Source organism: Schistocerca cancellata, chromosome 6 (genome assembly GCF_023864275.1).
Source record: "Schistocerca cancellata isolate TAMUIC-IGC-003103 chromosome 6, iqSchCanc2.1, whole genome shotgun sequence".
Lineage (NCBI taxonomy): Eukaryota > Metazoa > Arthropoda > Insecta > Orthoptera > Acrididae > Schistocerca > Schistocerca cancellata.
In genome coordinates, this window is record NC_064631.1 from 23623825 (window position 1) to 23648525 (window position 24701).

The window sequence follows — 24701 nt, forward strand, 5'->3', positions numbered from 1 at the left end:
CAGCAGAATGATGCCAGCCCATATAAGGTTTTGGTAGTATTGAGAGAGATGATTACTGTAAATATCTTGGATACTTTGCTGTTGAAAACTAATGAAAGAGAAGTCAATTTCATTAAACAAGACAGCAGTTGGTCTTTGTACTGCATAAAACCCTTACATGAAGAATGAAGAATGTCAGCGTATGGGAAGTTACACTACAGTACAGGTAATAAAAGAAAATCTGTAAAGAAGAGCAAAAGGATATGATCTGAAAACGAACAACTGATGAAATTAATCTGAAAATGAATGATTAACTACGACAAGAGTAACAAAAAAGTGTTTTCAAAATTCTGGACGGCAGGTGTAAGTTTCTTTCAGATGGCTTCGACAAGTTAGAACAAACTTTGGTGAGATTGTGTTACAATGAAGGCACATTTCAAACCAGTGTGTGCATGGGGCAGAGGGATAGAAGTGCTGGAATTGTGGGTAGCAAATGAGTGAACAACATATTAGTGATTTCTGTTTTGATTTCACATATTACTTCAGTGTTCTTTAACTCCATGTGTCACTTGTTTTTAATTTTAAAAATGTTATGGCTGCTGTAGATGAAGGAGACGGGGTAAACTTGCTGTTTTGTCTGTGGGCCACTCTCAAGTTTTCCAAGGAAAAATATGCACGTGGTACATGCAAATACTTATTCTGTAGTGTCAAGACAACCAGAACCTTAACAGTGAATGAGCACACACAACTCGTACTGTTGTATCGCACTAGCCAAGCAAAGTGGCACAATAATAAGACACTGGGCTCTCATTTAGAAGGATGGCAGTTCAACTCCTCAGCAATCCAGATTTAGTGTTTTCCCTTAATCATTCATGGCCAATACTGGGATGGTACTTTTCAAAAGCACATGGCCAATTTCCTTCCCCAATCTGATCTTTGTCCCAGTCTCTAATGACCTTGTTGTCGCTAAGGCATCAGAACATAATCTTCTTTTTTCTTTTGTTATGAAGGATTTTCTCTAGTGGTTTTCTTTTGAAACGCATGGTTCATTTGTATATTTCTTTGTAGTACTACTTGTGCTTGGTGTATGATTTTCTCCTCCAATATATCAATATATGCCTAACTTTACAAGTAAAAACAAAGAAAGTATTTATTTCAGGGAGGGAGGGGGAGGGGGGAAGGGAGAGGGGGGGGGGGAGAGAGAGAGAGAGAGAGAGAGAGAGAGAGAGAGAGAGAGAGAGAGAGGGAGAGAGAGAGAGCCGTGGGGGGGGGTCGTCATATAATTTTTGAATGTATAAAATTATCTGTGTTGAAGCTGTACCACATTTTATTAATCCAAATTGTCACACAACTTAAATGCTGAAAACTTTAAACACAAGCACGTTGCTGCAGAAAACTTCAGGGCCAAATTCTAAATCTAAAATAGATCTCTTCCGTTCACAGCTGCCAAAATAAAGTGCTCCAGGAACAGATAGGTCCTCATAGAAATATAACAAATAGGGAGAGGTTTAATGGATTAACAATTAGCTGTATTCTTCCCTTCTTTTGCCTTATTTTTATTTAATTACTGTTATTAGAGTCATTACACCTAACACTTCACTTTTACTGCTTTGAAAACTGTTATGTCCTTCTATAACTGGATGGATAAAAAATACCAAGTGGCAGCAGCAGAAAATGCATACAGAAGTTAAGAACATGTACAAGCCAGTGGCTCCTTCTGGCAAAAGGATTGAAGGGGAAGGAAGAGGGATGAAGGGAAAGGCCTGGTGATGTTTAGGAAATGGTGAATGTTACAGAAAAGTTGCCCACAACCCCAGGTCAGGAGAGAGTTGCTGAATAGATTAGGAGGAGAGATGTGGATCTGACCATTGCTTGGCGAGTAGATAAAACTAACCAATTATATTTTCAAAAATTATTTTTGTTGACATTTTCTTCTGGTTCATTAATACATGATTAAATTTTTTGTACCTTGTATTTGTCTTCCTATTCCATTCTTAGGACGAATGATGAGTATATACTTTTGTGTGGCTGCTGTTAATGTCTGTCTATTTATCCTGGTCCTAGTGGGAGTGTATGTAAGGGACTGTGTAACTGCTTGAATCCTCACTGACAAACATTTTTTATAATTCGAATTGGTTGACTTATACACATCTTAATTAATGAAGGGAAGTTGCGGATACATTCTTTATTTAATTCCACTTAAATAAAGAATACATTAAAAACTGGAGCAGGCTTTTATTGAGTATACAATTGTGCAACAATACTCTAAAACATGGAAAAACTAATAATTCCGTTTGATGTGTACCAGATAGAATTTTTCAGCTTTTCGGTGCCACAGAATGTCTGACTTGTGAAAAGTTATACTGTCGTCATTTGAATATGCTCATAGTACACAAGCATGAGGCCATGGGTGTAGGGGAGGCACTTCTTTTTATTTTACATGGGAAGGGTAACATCTACCAAAAGAATGGCAGTAGTGGTGGTTCGCGGACATTGTATGTTGCCATCAGAATAATGATGATCAGTCACCAGGAAATAACAAATTGAGCTCAGAAAAATCAAATAGTTTGTTTTCCTAAAGGTTCACCTATCACATTATGCAAAGCTTGTAACTCCAAGTGTCAAAGTAGAATTAAGTGTTGGAGAAGAAAATAGGAATTAGTGTGTGGCGACTTCCTCAGTAGGTTTCAGTTTAATTTGTTACAAGTAAAGTGACTCTGACAAAGTCTCCGCTAAGAGTTTGAAAGCTCTTGACACTTGCTTTTTGTGAAACTACTTTTCATACAGATTCATAATTTCTGTGTAAATGGATTTATGGTTTCTATTTACACATTGAGTGGGAATGGGTTAAATGCTTGAAATTTTTTTTTATTATAGGCAGTGAAATAATAATAGGTCAGCTCTTAGGATATGTGTTAAGATTATTTATCATCACAGTGGTGATCCTTGCAACTGCTAAAGACATCTACCGCAGTGAGAGACAAGCATCCTAATCATAGGTGTATTTATGTCGCATCCAAGTTTGACTGACAGCCTCAGAAGGTGATGACAACTTAAGTCAGAAAATTGTTGTGAATCATGCCTGTATCCATCCTCAGTACAGATCTCACACTTTAAAAAATAAATTTTTCTTCAACACTTAATTCTCCTATGACACTAGAGATTATGAATCTGGTAGTTTTGAAAGTGAGAAAGCACACACATTAAGAAGTGTAACAACGTTGTGTAATAAATGTTATTTAGTTACTGAGGAAGGCTGAGACTAGAATGAAACTCCTAACTACATTTTTTAAAACTTTGGGCCACTCCATTTCAAGTGACTTAAGATCCCTGCTCTACCCTCTCCAATTCTCATGAAATTTTTGCAGGGTTTTCATATAGGTCTTACATGAAGCCATGCCAAATTACAGCTTGATAAGGAGTATGGTGGGACCACTAGCTGTGCCTTTGTAAAGGCCAGTTTTTCAATGTCTGAGAGGTGCAAATCATGAAGTTTACTTTACTGTTGCTCATGATCTAAGGTGGCTTCCAGGTTGAAATCCGATGATTCTGCTTAACTTTTAGCTACAGAATCCTAGTTGCCAAAGAAGTGCTCAGGTACACCAGATTTATCACAGTTTGCAGTCAAAGAAGCCCACGAGAAACCAATGGATCGTGTTTTGACAGACTATATCTTATGATAGAATGACTTTCTAATGCTCTTTTTTCCACTTATTTACAGCCATCCTGCATGTCATAAGGCAATACAAGTGGTGTCTTGGTTACTCATATAGTTATGAGGTTATCCAAAGTAAAGTCAATTCGAAAAGTTTACTCATCAGTTTTCTCTAACACTCAGAAGACTGTATCTCAGAGTGGTAATTTCGGATTTGATTTTTCTTTGCATCATTCAAAAGAACTCATTGTTTTACAAGGAACAGTTTTTTCATTTTTGAGACAATCCTGCTCAAACGTAATAAAGACTTTCAAAAACATTCTTTGGCTGCTATTATGAGTGAAGAGTATGTGGACTGTTTGAATATGGATATCTGAAAATGATGTACATACATACTGGCGATAACAGACCCTGAAGATCATATGCCGACCTTGCAATGTTCCTCCGTAGGTGGCAGTCTTGTGCACTTTGGACCCAGTTCTCATGGACATCCTACTGCTGAAGGTCCTCACATAGCTGTGGTCTTCCAATTGGACGAGTTCCGTCTGGTTTTCCCATAAGCACAACTTTAGACTGGCACATTTCTGGTCTCCTGGAAATGTGCCCTGCCAGGCATATTCTCTGTACTTTCATTTTCTGCACGATGTTTGGCTGTATGGTCGTATGGTTTCTGATTCTTTCTGCTTCTCCATGTATTCTCTTTGCCGATTGGTCCAAAGATCATTCTCATGATTTTCCATTCTCCATACTAATCATCAGTCCAATCTTACTGGCATTCTTTGCTAAATCCTATAAGGTTTCTGCCATTTCTTCCTCTGACTCTCACCTGCATATCCCAGTAGCTGTGTTGTTCAATTTAGCTTCACCCTTTTACCTTTTCTTTTCTTTTCCCAAATTGCTTTCTCCAGGATCAAAGTAAAAAGCAATGGTAAAATGGCATCACATTGTCTTACACTAGTTCTTAGGTTGAGTTTCTTGGGTAGCTCACAGTGGTATTTCATCTTGTGTTTTTGTCTCTGCTGTGATGTAAAATCTATCAAAGCTGTTATTAGGTAGCTTCATTTTTCTTGAAATAAAAATTAATTTGCTCAGCCTCTGACTTTTGGAAATGTTTATCTGATCAATTAGATTGTTTCTCTGCTATTTTGAAATTTGCCTTAACATGCTGTAGCATCTGCTTTTGCATATACATGAGTACTCTGCAATTCACAATTAAGTTCCTCGTAGAAGGTTCATCAAATCACCTTCAAGCTATTTTTCTATTGTTCCACTCTTGAACAGTGCATGGGGAAAAGAGTACTTAAATATTTTCATAGGGACTTTGTTTTCTCTTGGTTTATTATTATCTTCTTTCCTTTCTCAGACCTTAGGTCTGGTTAAAAATGGAAAGTGACGCGGACCATGATCAAGCGTGACTTCCTTTTAACTGTACGGTATATGTTATATTGCATTTAGGAACTTTCGGGTGATTGAACATGTATCAATAATTACGGATTCCTGTAGTTGTATATATAAGTTTGGATGTAGCTGTATTGCATTGATGTAGTGGTGGATATTGTGTGGTATGACTCCTGTAGTTGATAGTATAATTGGCATAATGTCAACTTTATCCTGATGCCACATGTCCTTGACTTCCTCAGCCAGTTGGATGTATTTTTCAATTTTTTCTCCTGTTTTCTTCTGTATATTTGTTGTATTGGGTATGGATATTTCGATTAGTTGTGTTAATTTCTTCTTTTTATTGGTGAGTATGATGTCAGGTTTGTTATGTGGTGTTGTTTTATCTGTTATAATGGTTCTGTTCCAGTATAATTTGTATTCATCATTCTCCAGTACATTTTGTGGTGCATACTTGTATGTGGGAACGTGTTGTTTTATAAGTTTATGTTGTAAGGCAAGCTGTTGATGTATTATTTTTGCTACATTGTCATGTCTTCTGGGGTATTCTGTATTTGCTAGTATTGTACATCCTCCTATGATGTGATCTACTGTTTCTATTTGTTGTTTGCAAAGTCTGCATTTATCTGTTGTGGTATTGGGATCTTTAATAATATGCTTGCTGTAATATCTGGTGTTTATTGTTTGATCCTGTATTGCAATCATGAATCCTTCCGTCTCACTGTATGTATTGCCTTTTCTTAGCCATGTGTTGGATGCATCTTGATCGATGTGTGGCTGTGTTAGATGATACGGGTGCTTGCCATGTAGTGTTTTCTTTTTCCAATTTACTTTCTTCGTATCTGTTGATGTTATGTGATCTAGAGGGTTGTAGAAGTGGTTATGAAATTGCAGTGGTGTAGCCGATGTATTTATATGAGTAATCGCTTTGTGTATTTTGCTAGTTTCTGCTCATTCTACAAAGAATTTTCTTTTCTACCTGTCCATAATGTAGGTCGACAGACACACAAACGAACACAAACATACACACAAAATTCAAGCTTTCGCAACAAACTGTTGCCTCATCAGGAAAGAGGGAAGGAGAGGGAAAGACGAAAGGATGTGGGTTTTAAGGGAGAGGGTAAGGAGTAATTCCAGTCCCGGGAGTGGAAAGACTTACCTTAGGGGGGGAAAAGGGACGGGTATACACTGGCGCGCGCGCGCGCGCGCACACACACACACACACACACACACACACACACACACACACACACATATATCCCCCCCCTGCGGGTCCGGGGATTAGAATAGGCCCGAGGTATTCCTGCCTGTCGTAAGAGGCGACTAAAGACTAAAAGGAGTCCATCCCCCTCACGGGGGTAGTTAGCGCCTGCGTCCGGAGACGGACGGTTCCACGACCTATAATCGTGGTCTTTTTGGTTTTTCACTTCTCGTTTCTTCCTTCCTTTTGTTGGTTCCTTTCTTTGCTCTTCTCCACCTCACTGTCTTCCTTACTCTTTCCCTTGACTTCTCCTTGCCTTCTCATTGCCTTTTTCTCCTTGCCTTCTCATTGCCTTTTTCTCCTTGCCTTCTCATTGCCTTTTTCTCCTTGCCTTCTCATTGCCTTTTTCTCCTTGCCTTCTCATTGCCTTTTTCTCCTTGCCTTCTCATTGCCTTTTTCTCCTTGCCTTCTCATTGCCTTTTTCTCATTGCCTTTTTCTCCTTGCCTTCTCATTGCCTTCTTCTCCTTGCCTTCTCATTGCCTTCTTCTCCTTGCCCTCTCATTGCCTTCTTCTCCTTGCCTTCTCTGGTCTCCGCCTTGGCATTTGAGACAGTCTGTCCTCTTTCTCCCTCTCTCTCTTCTTTTTCCTCTTCTTCCTTCCTCCCTGTGCGTGCCTGAAGGCCGACCCACGCGTTCGCACGCGTAGCCGGTGACGGGGTAACGCGTAAGTCCCCGCCCTGGGTAGACATGTAAGGCACGCGCGTACCCCCTGGTAAAGGCCAGGCCCGGGGAGGGGTGATTGCCTGAGCTGATACCTTCTGACCATGCCAATTGGTCCCTCCGTCTGTTTCTCGGGAGGTGTGACCTCAGGTGTAAACATTCATCTAAGGCGGGAGTGCCCTCTGAGAGGGTCCCCACAAGGAAGGAGCGCGCCATCGGAGACGCTGGCAATCATGGGGGATTCCTCCGCAATGGATTCTACTCCATCTCTCTCGACTTCGACCCAAAAACGGAAACGTGACCAGCCAACAGTGACAAAAGTACTACCGCCTGCCCCACAGTTCCTCGTAGTTTCTCGATCTGAGGACGGAAAGGATTTTTCCTCTGTCAACCCTTTCGTTATTCAGAAGGGCGTAGATGCCATAACCGGATCTGTCAAATCTTGTACCCGGTTGCGTAACGGCACCTTATTACTAGAAACTGAGAGTGCCTTTCAGGCACAAAAACCGAACGAGGTGGCGCAGTGGTTAGACACTGGACTCGCATTCGGGAGGACGACGGTTCAATCCCGCGTCCGGCCATCCTGATTTAGGTTTTCCGTGATTTCCCTAAATCGCTCCTGGCAAATGCCGGGATGGTTCCTTTCAAAGGGCACGGCCGACTTCCTTCCCCATCCTTCCCTAATCCGATGAGACCGATGACCTCGCTGTCTGGTCTCCTTCCCCAAACCAACCAACCAATCAGGCACAAAAACTGCTTCGGGCCACCCTCCTGTACACGTTCCCTGTCCGGGTGGAGGCCCACCGAACTTTGAATTCGTCTCGTGGTGTAGTCTATACTAGCTCCCTCGACGGATTGACTGACGAGGAGCTTCAATCTTTCCTCGCTGAGCAGGGCGTAACGGCTGTCCATCGGGTCATGAAAAAGGTCAACAATGACCTTGTACCGACCCGGACACTTTTCTTGACCTTCGATAGTGTTAAGCTGCCATCGCGCATCAAGGCGGGCTACGAGGTTATTTCTGTTCGCCCCTATGTCCTGACGCCTACGCGCTGCTACCAGTGTCAGCGTTTCAATCACACTCGACAGTCTTGTTCCAATGCGGCTAAATGTGTCACTTGTGGCAGGGATGCCCATGAGGGTGACTGTCCACCTCCGTCTCCTCGTTGTGTGAACTGTCAGGGTGACCATGCCGCATCCTCCCGCGACTGTCCTGTCTATAAGGAAGAACGCTGTATCCAAGAAATTCGGGTCAAAGAGAAAGTGTCCACCTCGGCTGCTCGCAAGCTATTGGCTAGTAGGAAGCCCACGCTGCTCCCAGCGGGGAAATACAGTACTGTCCTCGCCTCTCCTCGGACTACCCGGGAGGTAGCAACCCAGACATGCGATCTGACCTTCAGCACCACGGTCGTCCGTTCGGCCAGTGCTAAGATCGCGCGGTCGACGTCTCCTCTTCCTCCCATCACCCCACAGACACCAGCCCCTTCCTCAGCTTCTGCTAAGTCGAAGACCCCGAAGTCAGATGCACGGGCCTTCAAGAAGGAACCATCCCGTGCAGACTTCCTCCGTCCCTCGACCTCCCAGCCTTCGACCGGTACTTCCACCAAACGTCCTCCCAAAAAGGCGCATAGGAAGCACAGTTCTCCTTCTCCGCCACGACGCATTTCTTCTCCTGCGCCACCCAGCGGTTGCCGCCCCAGGCCGTCATCCGTTTCGCCTGGCCGCACCGCTGGTAGCCGTACATCTGGCCGTTCACCGGCGGAGGAAGCTCCCCCTCCCGGCCATCCTCCCGAGATGGCCGATGACCCTATAGACCCCATGGACGATGACTGTCCGCCTACTGATAGCGGCGGCAGTGCTCGCTCGAAGCCAGGCCCTAAGTGGCCTTCGAGGTGACCCCTTCTCTCATCTTCCTTTTCTTATGATGGCACTTATTCACTGGAATATTCGCAGCATTCGCTCCAACCGAGAGGACTTGAAGTTGCTGCTCCGCTTGCATCGTCCGCTCGTCGTAGCCCTCCAGGAAACGAAGCTACGCCCATGCGATCAAATTGCCTTGGCACACTACACCTCTGTGCGTTTTGACCTACACCCTGTGGTAGGTATCCCAGCTCATGGAGGGGTTATGTTGCTGGTCCGGGATGATGTTTACTATGATCCCATCACGTTGCACACCGGCCTGCAGGCAGTTGCCATCCGCATTACTCTCCCCACTTTTACGTTTTCCTTTTGTACCGTTTACACTCCATCGTCATCTGCCGTTACCAGGGCAGACATGATGCAACTTGTTGCTCAGCTACCTGCACCATTTTTGTTAACTGGAGACTTCAATGCCCACCATCCCCTTTGGGGCTCTCCAGCATCCTGCCCGAGGGGCTCCTTGTTAGCAGACCTTTTCAACCAGCTCAATCTTGTCTGCCTCAATACTGGCGCCCCTACTTTTCTTTCGGACACATCTCACACCTATTCCCATTTAGACCTCTCTATATGTACTCCCCAACTTGCACGCCGGTTTGAGTGGTATGCACTTGCTGATACATATTCGAGCGACCACTTCCCGTGTGTTATCCATCTCCTGCAGCATACTCCCTCTCCGTGCTCCTCTAGTTGGACCATCTCCAAGGCAGACTGGGAGCTCTTCTCTTCCAGGGCGACCTTTCAGGATCACACCTTCACAAGCTGCGATCGTCAGGTCGCACACCTCATGGAAGTCATTCTCACTGCTGCTGAATATTCCATCCCTCACCCTACTTCTTCTCCACGTCGCGAACTGGTCCCCTGGTGGACCGCAGCATGTAGAGACGCTTTACGTGCTCGTCGACGTGTGTTACGCACCTTTAAACGCCACCCTACAGTGGCGAATTGTATTAATTATAAACGATTACGTGCTCAGTGTCGTCGTATTATTAACGAAAGCAAGAAAGCCAGCTGGGCTGCTTTCACAAGCACCTTCAACAGTTTTACTCCTCCTTCTGTTGTCTGGGGTAGCCTGCGCCGGCTATCTGGCACTAAGGTCCACTCCCCAGTTTCTGGCTTGAAGGTCGCGAATGAAGTCCTTGTGGCCCCTGAGGCTGTCTCCAATGCCTTCGGCTGCTTTTTCGCAGAGGTTTCGAGCTCCGCTCATTACCACCCTGCCTTCCTCCCCCGCAAACAGGCAGAGGAGGCTAGGCCACCTGACTTCCGCTCCTCGAATTGTGAAAGTTATAATGCCCCATTCACCATGCGGGAACTCGAAACCGCACTTGGCCGATCACGGTCCTCCGCTCCAGGGCCTGATTCTATTCATATTCAGATGCTGAAGAACCTTTCTCCTGCGGGTAAAGGTTTTCTTCTTCGTACATACAATCGCATCTGGATTGAGGGACATGTTCCCGCATGCTGGCGCGAGTCTATTGTTGTCCCGATTCCTAAGCCGGGGAAGGACAAGCACTTGCCTTCCAGTTATCGACCTATCTCGCTTACCAGCTGTGTCTGTAAAGTGATGGAGCGAATGGTTAACTCTCGATTGGTTTGGCTGCTCGAGTCTCGACGCCTACTTACCAATGTACAATGTGGATTTCGTAGGCGCCGCTCTGCTGTTGACCATCTGGTTACCTTGTCGACCTTCATTATGAATAACTTCTTGCGGAAGCGCCCGACCGCGGCTGTGTTCTTTGATTTGGAGAAGGCTTACGACACCTGTTGGAGGGCGGGCATTCTCCGCACCATGCATACATGGGGCCTTCGCGGTCGCCTCCCTCTTTTTATTCGTTCCTTTTTAATGGATCGACAGTTCAGGGTACGTGTGGGTTCTGTCCTGTCCGACACCTTTCGCCAGGAGAATGGGGTGCCACAGGGCTCAGTTTTGAGCGTCGCTCTCTTCGCCATCGCGATCAATCCAATAATGGATTGCCTCCCAGCTGATGTATCAGGCTCCCTTTTTGTGGACGATTTTACCATCTATTGCAGCGCGCAGTGTACACGTGTCCTGGAGCGCTGTCTTCAGCGTTCTCTTAACCGTCTTTACTCCTGGAGTGTCGCCAATGGCTTCTGTTTTTCTGCCGAGAAGACGGTCTGTATTAACTTCTGGCGCTACAAAGAGTTTCTCCCACCGTCCTTACGACTCGGTCCCGTTGCTCTCCCAATCGTGGAGACAACCAAATTTTTAGGCCTTACCTTTGACAGGAAACTTAGCTGGTCTCCACATGGGTCATATTTGGCCGCCCGTTGTACCCATTCTTTAAATGTCCTCCGTGTTCTCAGTGGTATGTCGTGGGGAGCGGATCGAACCGTCCTACTTAGTCTATATCGGTCGATCGTCCGCTCCAAGCTGGATTATGGGAGCTTCGTATTCTCCTCTGCACACCCATCCATCTTACGCCGCCTCAACTCCATACAACATCGGGGTTTACGACTTGCGATCGGAGCATTTTATACCAGTCCCGTAGAGAGTCTTCATGCTGACGCTGGCGAATTGCCACTCACCTACCGGCGCGATATACTGCTTTGTCGGTATGCCTGTCGGCTACTGTCAATGCCCGACCATCCGTCTTATCGTTCCTTTTTTGAAGACTCTCTCGACCGTCAATACGGGTTGTATGTCTCTGCCCTGCTACCCCCTGGAGTTCGCTTTCGTCGCCTCCTTCAACACCTTAATTTTTCACTCCCTGCAACCTTTCGAGTGGGCGAGAGCCGCACGCCACCTTGGCTCCAGGCTCAGGTCCGCGTTCACCTTGACCTCAGCTCGCTCCCAAAAGAGGTCATCCCCGGTTCGGTCTACCACTCCCGTTTTTTGGAACTTCGTTCGAAGTTCATCAACATGACTTTCATTTATACAGATGGCTCTAAGACCAATGACGGGGTCGGGTGTTCCTTTATTGTCGGGGCACAAAGTTTCAAATACCGGCTCCATGGCCATTGTTCGGTCTTCACAGCTGAGCTCTTTGCCCTCTACCAGGCTGTTCTTTACATCTGCCGCCACCGACATTCTGCTTATGTCATCTGCTCAGATTCCCTGAGCGCCATCCAGAGCCTCAGTGATCCGTACCCGGTTCACCCTTTCGTACACCGGATCCAACGCTCTCTTCAGCAGCTGGTGGACGTCGGTTCTCCGGTTAGCTTTATGTGGGTTCCTGGCCATGTCGGTATCCCTGGGAATGAAGCTGCAGATGCCGCATCCGTACCCGGTTCACCCTTTCGTACACCGGATCCAACGCTCTCTTCAGCAGCTGGTGGACGTCGGTTCTCCGGTTAGCTTTATGTGGGTTCCTGGCCATGTCGGTATCCCTGGGAACGAAGCTGCAGATGCCGCGGCCAAGGCTGCGGTCCTCCAGCCTCGGACAGCTTCTTGTTGTGTCCCTTCGTCCGATTTTAGCAGGGTCATTTGTCGGCGCATCTTACAGCTGTGGCATGCCGATTGGGCTGCACTTACCGACAACAAGCTTCGGGCCTTAAAACCTCTTCCCGTGGCTTGGACGTCCTCCTCACGCCCTTCTCGGCGGGGGGAGGTCGTTTTGGCCCGGTTAAGAATTGGACACTGCCGGTTCAGCCATCGCCATCTGCTGACGGCTGCGCCGGCGCCGTTCTGCCCATGTGGGCACTTGCTGACGGTTAGACACATTTTAATGTCCTGTCTAGATCTTAACACACTGCGCCTCGATCTTAACCTGCCTAATACTTTCGATGCCATTTTAGTGGATGACCCACGAGCAGCTGCTCGTGTTCTTTGTTTTATCAATTTGACAAACCTCGCTAAGGACATTTGATGATGTTGTTTTTTAATCCTATGCCTGTCAGTCTGTCTTTTATCGTGTTTTCCCTTTTAGTTGTTGTTGTCAACTTGTGCCTCGCGGTGCATTCTTAGAGTAGTCAGGGCGCTAATGACCATTGAAGTTGTGCGCCCTAAAACCACACACACAAAAAAAAAAAACCACATATCCATCCACACATATACAGACACAAGCAGACATATTTAAAGACAAATAGTTTGGGCAGAGATGTCAGTCGAGGCAGAAGTGCAGAGGCAAAGATGTTGTTGAATGACAGGTGAGGTATGAGTGGCGGCAACTTGAAATTAGCAGAGATTGAGGCCTGGTGGGTAACGGGAAGAGAGGATATATTGAAGAGCAAGTTCCTATCTCCGGAGTTCGGATAGGTTGGTGTTAGTGGGAAGTATCCAGATAACCCGGACGGTGTAACACTGCTAAGATGTGTTGGCCGTGCACCAAGGCATGTTTAGCCACAGGGTGATCCTCATTACCAACAAACACTGTCTGCCTGTGTCCATTCATGCGAATGGACAGTTTGTTGCTGGTCATTCCCACGTAGAATGCATCACAGTGTAGGCAGCTCAGTTGGTAGATCATGTGGGTGCTTTCACACGTGGCTCTGCCTTTGATTGTGTACACCTTCCGGGTTACAGGACTGGAGTAGGTGGTGGTGGGAGGGTGCATGGGACAGGTTTTACACCGGGGGCAGTTACAAGGGTAGGAGCCAGAGGGTAGGGAAGGTGGTTTTGGGATTTCATAGGGATGAACTAGAGGTTACGAAGGTTAGGTGGACAGCGGAAAGACACTCTCGGTGGAGTGGGGAGGATTTCATGAAGGATGGATCTCATTTCAGGGCAGGATTTGAGAAAGTCGTATCCCTGCTGGAGAGCCACATTCAGAATCTGATCCAGTCCCGGAAAGTATCCTGTCACAAGTGGGGCACTTTTGTGGTTCTTCTGTGGGAGGTTCTGGGTTTGAGAGGATGAGGAAGTGGCTCTGGTTATTTGCTTCTGTACCAGGTTGGGAGGGTAGTTGCGGGATGCGAAAGCTGTTGTCAGGTTGTTGGTGTAATGCTTCAGGGATTCCAGCCCCCGGTGTAAAACCTGTCCCATGCACCCTCCCACCACCACCTACTCCAGTCCTGTAGCCCGGAAGGTGTAGACAATCAAAGGCAGAGCCACGTGTGAAAGCACCCACGTGATCTACCAACTGACCTGCCTACACTGTGATGCATTCTGTGTGGGAATGACCAGCAACAAACTGTCCATTCGCATGAATGGACCCAGGCAGACAGTGTTTGTTGGTAATGAGGATCACCCTGTGGCTAAACATGCCTTGGTGCACGGCCAGCACATCTTGGCGCAGTGTTACACCGTCCGGGTTATCTGGATACTTCCCAGTAACACCAACCTATCCGAACTCCGGAGATGGGAACTTGCTCTTCAATATATCCTCTCTTCCCGTTATCCACCAGGCCTCAATCTCCGCTAATTTCAAGTTGCCGCCACCCATACCTCACTTGTCATTCAACATCATCTTTGTCTCTGCACTTCTGCCTCGACTGACATCTCTGCCCAAACTCTTTGTCTTTAAATATGTCTGCTTGTGTCTGTATATGTGTGGATGGATATGTGTGTGTGTGTGTGTGTGTGTGTGTGTGCGCGCGAGTGTATACCTGTCCCTTTCTCCCCCTAAGGTAAGTCTTTCCGCGCCCGGGACTGGAATGACTCCTTACCCTCTCCCTTAAAACCCACATCCTTTTGTCTTTCCCTCTCCTTCCCTCTTTCCTGATGAGGCAACAGTTTGTTGCGAAAGCTTGAATTTTGTGTGTATGTTTGTGTTCGTTTGTGTGTCTGTCGACCTGCCAGCACTTTCATTTGGTAAGTCACATCATCTTTGTTTTTAGGTATATTTTTCCTATGTGGAATGTTTCCTTCTATTATGTCCATAATGTAGGTTCTTTATGTCGATAAATCCCCTTTCTCCGTCCTTTCTGCTTAATGTGAATCTTTCTGTTGATGAATGTATGTGATGTATTCTATATTTGTGGCATTGTGATCGTGTAAGTGTATTGAGTGCATCTAGGTCTGTGTTACTCCATTTCACTACTCCAAATGAGTAGGTCAATTTTGGTATAGCATAAGTATTTATAGCTTTTGTCTTGTTTCTTGCTGTCAATTCTGTTTTCAGTATTTTTGTTAGTCTTTGTCTATATTTTTCTTTTAGTTCTTCTTTAATATTTGTATTATCTATTCCTATTTTTTGTCTGTATCCTAGATATTTATAGGCATCTGTTTTTTCCATCGCTTCTATGCAGTCGCTGTGGTTATCCAATATGTAATCTTCTTGTTTAGTGTGTTTCCCCTTGACTATGCTATTTTTCTTACATTTGTCTGTTCCAAAAGCCATATTTATATCATTGCTGAATACTGCTGTTATCTTTAGTATTTGGTTGAGTTGTTGATTTGTTGCTGCCAGTAGTTTTAGATCATCCATGTATAGCAAATGTGTGATTTTGTGTTGGTATGTTCCAGTAATATTGTATCCATAATTTGTATTATTTAGCATGTTGGATAGTGGGTTCAGAGCAAGGCAGAACCAGAAAGGACTTAATGAGTCTCCTTGGTACATTCCACGCTTAATCTGTATTGGCTGTGATGTGATATTTGAATTTGTTTGTGTATTAAGTGTGGTTTTCCAATTTTTCATTACTATGTTTAGGAACTGTATCAATTTAGGATCTACTTTGTATATTTCCAATATTTGTAGTAACCATGAGTGGGGTTGTTGTTGTTGTTGTTGTTGTTGTTGTCTTCAGTCCTGAGACTGGTTTGATGCAGCTCTCCATGCTACTCTATCCTGTGCAAGCTTCTTCATCTCCCAGTACCTACTGCAACCTACATCCTTCTGAATCTGCTTAGTGTATTCATCTCTTGGTCTCCCCCTACGGTTTTTACCCTCCACGCTGCCCTCCAATACTAAATTGGTGATCCCTTGATGCCTCAGAACATGTGCTACCAACCGATCCCTTCTTCTGGTCAAGTTGTGCCACAAACTTCTCTTCTCCCCAATCCTATTCAATACTTCCTCATTAGTTATGTGATCTATCCATCTAATCTTCAGCATTCTTCTGTAGCACCACATTTCGAAAGCTTCTATTCTCTTCTTGTCCAAACTATTTATCGTCCATGTTTCACTTCCATACATGGCTACACTCCATACAAATACTTTCAGAAATGACTTCCTGACACTTAAATCTATACTCGATGTTAACAAATTTCTCTTCTTCAGAAACGCTTTCCTACACTATCAAAAGCTTTTTGGTAATCAATTTATGCATAGTGTAGTGACCTTTGTTTAGTTTTAGCTTGATATGTCACCTCTGCATCTATTATCAGTTGCTCTTTACATCCTCGTGCTCCTTTGCAACAGCCTTTTTGTTCTTCATTTATAATTTTGTTCTGTGTTGTATGTGTCATTAATTTCTGTGTAATGACTGAACTTAATATTTTGTATATTGTTGGTAGGCATCTTATGGGGAGATAGTTAGCTGGGTTTGCTGTGTCTGCTTGATCTTTAGGTTTCAGATAAGTTATTCCATGTGTAAGTGTATCAGGGAATGTGTATGGGTCTGCAATGTAACTTTTAAATAATTTATGATATGAATATAATAGAGGGAAACATTCCACGTGGGAAAAATATATCTAAAAAGAAAGATGATGAGACTTACCAAACAAAAGCGCTGGCAGGTCGATAGACACACAAACAAACACAAACATACACACAAAATTCAAGCTTTCGCAACCAACGGTTACCTCATCAGGAAAGAGGGAAGGAGAGGGAAACACAAAAGGATTTGGGTTTTAAGGGAGAGGGTAAGGAGTCATTCCAATCCCGGGAGCGGAAAGACTTACCTTAGGGGGAAAAAAGGACAGGAATACACTCTCGCGCGCACACACACACACACACACACACACACACACACACACACACACATCCATCCGCATATACACAGACACAAGCAGGCATTTGTGGTGAACTAGAAAGCAAATGGAGATCTGGTGTGCAAAAAAGGCGAAAAAGGGTTGCTTGTGTCTGTGTATATGCGGATGGATATGTGTGTGTGCGTGTGTGTGTGTGTGTGTGTGTGTGTGTGTGTGCGCGAGTGTATACCTGTCCTTTTTTCCCCCTAAGGTAAGTCTTTCCGCTCCCGAGATTGGAATGACTCCTTACCCTCTCCCTTAAAACCCAAATCCTTTCGTCTTTCCCTCTCCTTCCCTCTTTCCTAATGAGGCAACCGTTGGTTGCAAAAGCTTGAATTTTGTGTGTATGTTTGTGTTTGTGTGTCTATCGACCTGCCAGCGCTTTTGTTTGGTAAGTCTCATCATCTTTCTTTTTAGATATATTTTTCCCATGTGGAATGTTTCCCTCTATTATATTCATATCATTAATTTGAACCCAACAATTACGTTTGTTATTGTTGTTGTTATTGTCACTGTTACATTTTGTAATCTTTTCTGTCGTTTTATTTCCTCCTCCTTTTTTTGCCATCACTTTGTATTCACCTTCTCCTTTTTTACCGTAATCCAGTATACAATTTTATCCCGCCGATATATACTCAATAATACGTAATAATACGTAACCCACTTCCGAACCAAAACCAAAAATTTTTTTTCCGCTTTCAACACTACCGCTGCTATAAAATCCACCGTTTCTAGTTCACAAACAGTTCCTTTCAGTTATTAAACAACCTTTTCAGCTAGTTTTAATAACTTTTGCTTTATTTCCATTTCCGTTTTTCTCACATCACCGATCATTTTTAGCTGCTTCCCACAGGTTTTAACGTCATTATTTCTTCATCAGACAATTGTTAGCCTCATTTCCATAATCTGCCACCACCAAACCACTCCTTTTAATACATCCTCACGTAGTTTTTTCGAAATTTTACCGAATTTCTCCACCCTTTAACGTGTTTTGGCGGCAACACAACCACCTAACCTTTATGCACATCATTATCTACCTACACAAGTTCACCACAGGATCAACATAGCCCAGCTCTAACCAACCCTTTTTCGCCTTTTTTGCACACCAGATCTCCATTTGCTTTCTAATTCACCACAAATGTCTGCTTGTGTCTGTGTATATGCGGATGGATATGTGTGTGTGTGCGAGTGTATTCCTGTCCTTTTTTCCCCCTAAGGTACGTCTTTCCGCTCCCGGGATTGGAATGACTCCTTACCCTCTCCCTTAAAACCCAAATCCTTTCGTCTTTCCCTCTCCTTCCCTCTTTCCTGATGAGGCAACCGTTGGTTGCGAAAGCTTGAATTTTGTGTGTATGTTTGTGTTTGTTTGTGTGTCTATCGACCTGCCAGCGCTTTTGTTTGGTAAGTCTCATCATCTTTCTTTTTAGATATATTTTAAATAATTTAGTTAGATGTGAATGTGTTGGGTGAACTTCTTTAGCCAGAAATTTGGTATTTTATCTTTTCCAGGGGCTTTCCAATTGTGAGTAGAATTAATTGCTTGGGTGACTTCATGTTGCAAAATTATCACTTCAGGCATCCGCGGTGTCATCTTGTATGTGTCTGTTTCTGCTTGTATCCACCGTGCATGCCTGTTATGTTGTACCGGGTTTGACCATATGTTGCTCCAGAAGTGTTCCATGTCTGTTATGCTTGGTGGATTGTCTATTTTAATGTGTGTGTTATCTATTGTCTGGTAAAATTTCTTTTGGGTTGTGTTGAATGTTTGGTTTTGTTTCCTTCTATTTTCACTTTTTTTGTATCTTCTAAGTCGTTTGGCCAATGCTTGTAATTTCTGCTTCTTTTCATCTAATTGCTCTATCGCTTCTTGTTGTGAGATTTTACCTAACCTTTTTCGTTTTTTTTTTTCCTGACATTTCATTTCTTATAAATTGTGTTAGCTGTCCGATGTCTTTTCTCAGTTTTTCTATTCTAATCTGTAGCCTGTGTTGCCATGCTGGTTTTGTGGGTTTCTTCTGTGTGTTGGTTGGTTCTGATCTCTGCCTAGTGTGTATATTTAGTGTAGTGAATGCTCCTATATAAACCAGTAGTTGTAACTCTTCCATAGTTGTGTTTTCATTTATTTTGTTGTGTATGATTGTGTTGATAGTTTTTATTGTTGTTTCGACTTGTGGGTTATTTGGTGGTCTATGCAAGAATGGTCTAATGTGTGTATTTGTGTCTTTGTATTCTATATATGTCAGCTGAAATTTCTCTTCTATATCTAACATGTGTGTCACTTCGTGTTCTATTTGTGCTTGTTCTGGTGGCTGTCTTAAGATTTCGTTTTCCTCTGATTGTTTAATTGATGCGTGTTGGTCTTTGTTTGTTTGATCTGGGATGTTTGAGTCCATTACTGTATTTTCTTCTTCTTCTGATTGCATATTATTTTGTTCCAGTATTTATTGTACTTGTTGTTTGATGTTTTCTAATTCTGACTGGGGTATCCTGTTATTTTTGGTTATTACACGGATCTGATCAGCTAGTCGTTGTTCTGTTAAAAATTTTAATTCTGGGTATCTGGTAATAAATGTTGTGTATACTTGTGATCTGTATCCAGTTGTGTTGGTTCCTAGGTTTGTTGCTTGGTAATAACAGAACATGAGGTGTCGATTAACTTCATCGGACCATCTCATCCTCTGTCTTTGTTTTCCTTCTAGGGTGGTTGCAGGAAGCATATCCTGCAAAACACCTCTATTTGGATATAAATCATTTTCCAGTTGGCTAGCAGTGTCGTTACCATTGTGGGCGGGCATAGGGTTCAAGCGTCGTCCCCGACCATGACGGCGCTTGTCCGAGGCTTCTTTAGTTCTGTCCTGAACCAAGTAATCACACTAAAAGGGGGGTTAGCCCTATTAGTGGTTTGTTCTTTTCGTCGCCTTTTACGACTGGCAGAACATACCGGAGGCCTATTCTTTTCCCGGGCCTCCACTGGGTATTATTATTATTATTATTATTATTATTATTATTATGATCATCATCATCATCATCATCATCATTATTTCTCCCTATGTAGGTGGGTGCCAATAAAATATTTTCTTATATTGAAGAGAAGGTTGGTGATTGAAATTTTGTGAGAATAGCCTGCTGCAATGGAAAAACACATTTGCTTTCAAGGTTTGCTACTCCAGTTTGTGTATCATGTCCTTGGCTTTCTCTTCCCTATTTTGCAATAATACAAAATGATATGCCCTTCTGTGGACTTTTCCATTGTCCTCTGTCAGTCTTATAAGATGTGTATCTTACATCACTTAGAAATTTCAATATGAAATTGGATAAGTATGGTGTAAGCAGTTTCTTTAGTGGACCTGTTGCACCTTCTAAGTGTTCTGCTAATAAATTGCAGTCTTGTGGACATTCCAGTTCAGTTATTCATAATTGTAATCCCTAAGTATTTAGTTGGCCTTTAGAAATTTAGTGAATTCCTTTTAGTACTCCTGTGGATGACTTCAGACTTTTCATTATTTAGAGTCAATTGTCACTTTTCACATGATGCAGATATCTTATCTAAATCATTTTCCAATTGATTTGGGTTGTCTGATGACTTCACAGCTTCATCTGCAAACAGTCTAAGAGGGCTGCTCAGATTGTCTCCTATGTTGTTTGTGTAGATCAGGAACAGCAGAGGGCCTAGAACACGTCCATGGGGTCTACTTCTGTTTTACTTGATGACTTTTTGTCAATTACTACAAACTGTGACTTGTCTGACAGGAAACCACCGTCTATAAACATGAAATATTTTTCATATTTATTCATATCCTTTTAATATGAAAAAGCTGCCCTTTGCAGAAGCATGTGTGATGGCCGTACCATTACTATTTATATACCTGTGATTTGGCATGGCTTCTTGTAAGACCCAGACATACATCCCGTAAAAAATTTCTTCATAATGAGATTTTCACTCTGCAGCGGAGTGTGCGCTGATGTGAAACTTCCTGGCAGATTAAAACTGTGTACCGGACCGAGACTCGAACTCGGGACCTTTGCCTTTTGGAGGCAACTGAGCTACCCAAGCACGACTCACGCCCCGTCCTCACAGCCTTACTTCTGCCAGTACCTCGCCACCTATCTTCCAAACTTTACAGAAGCTCTCCTGCGGACCTTGCAGAACTAGCACTCCTGAAAGAAAGGATATTGCGGAGACATGGCTTAGCCTCAGCCTGGGGGATGTTTCCAGAATGAGATTTTCACTCTGCAGCGGAGTGTGCGCTGATTTGAAACTTCTGGCAGATTAAAACTGTGCCGGACCGAGACTCGAACTCGGGACCTTTGCCTTTCGCGGGCAAGTGCCCAACTGAGCTGCCCAAGCACGACTCACGGTCCCGAGTTCAAGTCTCGGTCCGGCACACAGTTTTAATCTGACAGGAAGTTTCAATTTCTTCATAATTGAAGATGGTTGAGATGTGGCCTTGTCTAATTTAGGCCAGTTGACATGGAATAATGATCCTTATGTAAAAATGACTAGTATTTAAATTTAATATTGTCACAATGTTGAGGAACACAGTTTCAAATTTTGTAGCTACATTATATTAAAATTACCAGTGGTCTAATGCTGATCTTTTTTTCGGCAGCTGGAGGTGTTGGGAAGAGTGCCTTGACAATTCAACTTATCCAGAATCAGTAAGTACACTTTATAAGGAAGATAAGATTAGTGTATGTCCCTCCTCCTCCTCCTCCCCCTCCCCCCACCCCACTCTCACTCTCTATCTATCTATCCCCCTCCCCCACTCTTCCAGGTGGTAAAACTTCATGCTTATGATGATACTCAGTATTGGTATTGGGAAACATTGGAAATGTGAGTTGCAAAAGGTTTAAGCTTTCTGTGTATACTTATGAACGTTGCCCGTAAAGTAAGGTCTCCAATGAGCTCCCATTGGAACGGAGTGATATAGCTCAGATCTGAAAACAGCGGCATTTTCCTTGCTTCCCAAACCACTATTCTCGCCAGTCCCATCTCTCTGTGATGCTCGTTCTTGGCGTAGCAGCCGTTACGCATGGGAGGGAAAATTGACTCTCCCACCAAATGTAAATTGCATTCTGTTATTAGATTTCTGTGGTTTAAGAGGTAAACCCCTACTGTAATCCATCGCCAGTCGATCAACGTGTATGGACATCAAAAATATGCATAAGTGGTGTAAGGAGTTCGCAGATGGCCATACAAACATGCACAACAAGGCCGGCTGTGGGCATCCATCAGTTTCAGACGAGACAGGGATGAAAGTTTTGCTTGTGGATTGGCGTGTGACTGTGTGAGAGATTGTCGAACTGATAAGGGTGTCTCTAAGATTACTGTGGACAAGGTTTTGATGGACATTTTGAAGTATCACAAGGTGTATGCCAGGTGGTGCCGCGGATGCTCACTGAACACAAAAAGAAGTGCATCGATAGTGCCTGCAAGTTTCTGTGCCATTACAGCACAGGGGGTGAAGAATTTCTGGATTCAGTTGTACAGAGGATGAGACTTGGGTCCACTACTTCACACCAGAGACTAAGGAACGATTGGGGCCTTCTGGTTCTCCAAATGTGAAGAAGTTCAAACAAACACCGTCAGTGGCAAAGGTGATGGCTTTGGTATTCTGGCATAGGAAAGACGCTGGTCAACTATCTGGAAAGAGATCTGCGAGACACTAACAAAGCTATGCCAGGCTGTAAAGAGCAAAAGTCGTCTGACAGAGGGAGTTCTTTTGCCCCATGACAATGCCCGCCGTCACGTCGCCAGCACCACGACAGGGCTTATCGCCAAATTCAGGTGGGAAATCAATGACCATCCTCCATATAGCCCTGAATTGGCTCCCAGTGACTATTTGATCCTCAGCTTGAAACATCACTTTTTTTTTTTTTGGGGGGGGGGGGGGGGGATGAAATTCTCAAGCGAGAAAGAGCTGAAGGCAACTGTCCACTCCTTCCGGCATGATTTGGCAGGGAGTAGTACAATGCGGATATGAAAAAGCTTCTGGAGTGTCTCCAAAAATGCATCAATTGTGACAGGAATTATGTTGAAAAATAGTTAAAGGCCCAAGCTTTGAGAATGTGTAATTGGTTTTGCAATAAAATGATGTTTACTATGTGAAAAAGCATTGGAGACCTTAATTTATGGACAACCCTCATAAAGTGATATGTGATATGCAGTGCACACCATTTTGTTCAGAACATTCTCTTCTGTAGTTAAAGCCCAAAAACGATAGCCTAAAACTAATTCTAGTAAGAGAAAATGGCTACCAAACTTTTAAATCACAATTGAATAAAATATGGTTTTCAAGGCTTAAAATTGCAATGGAGGAAAAAAAAAACACCACAGTTAATCTTCTTAACACTATTAGATATGATACACAACATAACACTGACAGTGTACACGTTCAAAATAAATCTCCTTCATTTTTTTTAAAAAAAAATTAAGAACATGACTTTTCAACTTTGGGGCTTACTATCTTTTGTGAGGATAAGTAATAAAGAAGATTTTTTTCCCGCATATCTTCCATCTATGTGTTAGTTGTTGTTGTTGTTGTTGTTGTTGTTGTGGTCTTCAGTCCTGAGACTGGTTTGATGCAGCTCTCCATGTTACTCTATCCTGTGCAAGCTTCTTCATCTGCCAGTAGCTACTGCAACCTACATCCTTTGAATCTGCTTGGTGTATTCATCTCTTGGTCTCCCTCTACGATTTTTACCCTCCACGCTGCCCTCCAATGCTAAATTGGTGATCCCTTGATGCCTCAGAACATGTCCTACCAATCGATCCCTTCTTCTAGTCAAGTTGTGCCACAAACTTCTCTGCTCCCCAATCCTATTCAATATCTCCTCATTAGTTATGTGATCTACCCGTCTAATCTTCAGCATTCTTCTGTAGCACCACATTTCGAAAGCTTCTGTTCTCTTCTTGTTCAAACTATTTATCGTCCATGTTTCACTTCCATACATGGCTACACTCCATACAAATACTTTCAGAAATGACTTCCTGACACTTAAATCTATACTCAATGTTAACAAATTTCCTTTCTTCAGAAACGCTTTTCTTGCCATTGCCAGTCTACATTTTATATCCTCTGTACTTCGACCATCATCAGTTATTTTGCTCCTCAAATAGCAAAACTCCTTTACTACTTTAAGTGTCTCATTTCGTAATCTAATTCCCTCAGCATCACCCGACTTATATGACTACATTCCATTATCCTCGTTTTGCTTTTGTTGATGTTAATCTTATATCCTCCTTTCAAGACACTATCCATTCCGTTCAACTGCTCTTCCAAGTCCTTTGCTATCTCTGACAGAATCACAATGTCATCGGCGAACCTCAAGTTTTTTATTTCTTCTCCATGGATTTTAATACCAACTCCAAGTTTTTCTTTTGTTTCCTTCACTGCTTGCTCAATATACAGATTGAATAACATTGGGGAGAGGCTACAACCCTGTCTCACTCCCTTCCCCAACCACTGCTTCCCTTTCATGCCCCTCTACTCTTATAACTGCCATTTGGTTTCTGTACAAATTGTAAATATCCTTCCGTTCCCTGTATTTTCCCCCTGCCACCTTCAGAATCTGAAAGAGAGTATTCCAGTCAACATTGTCAAAAGCTTTCTCTAAGTATACAAATGTTAGAAACGTAGATTTGCCTTTCCTTAATCTAGCTTCCAAGATAAGTCGTAGGGTCAGTATTGCCTCACGTGTTCCAATATTTCTACGGAATCCAAACTGATCTTCCCCAAGGTTGTCTTCTACTAGTTTTTCCATTCGTCTGTAAAGAATTCGCGTTAGTATTTTGCAGCCGTGACTTATTAAACTGATAGTTCAGTAATTTTCACATCTGTCAACGCCTGCTTTCTTTGGGATTGGAATTATTATATTCTTCTTGAAGTCTGAGGGTATTTCGCCTGTCTCATACATCTTGCTCACCAGATGGTAGAGTTTTGTCAGGACTGGCTCTCCCAAGGCTGTCAGTAGTTCTAATGGAATGTTATCTACTCCTGGGGCCTTGTTTCGACTCA

General features: G+C 43.5%; 1 protein-coding gene across 2 annotated transcripts in view; it reads left to right on the forward strand.

Moving 5' to 3' along the window:
* The window catches only part of LOC126088513 (GTPase HRas), an 86190-nt gene that overhangs the window by 17589 nt on the left and 43900 nt on the right, over positions 1-24701 (forward strand). For both annotated transcript variants that reach the window (XM_049906660.1, XM_049906659.1), the window contains one exon: positions 21294-21342. In XM_049906660.1, the coding sequence (XP_049762617.1) occupies positions 21294-21342 (49 nt within the window). The remainder of the gene's footprint in view (positions 1-21293; positions 21343-24701) is intronic.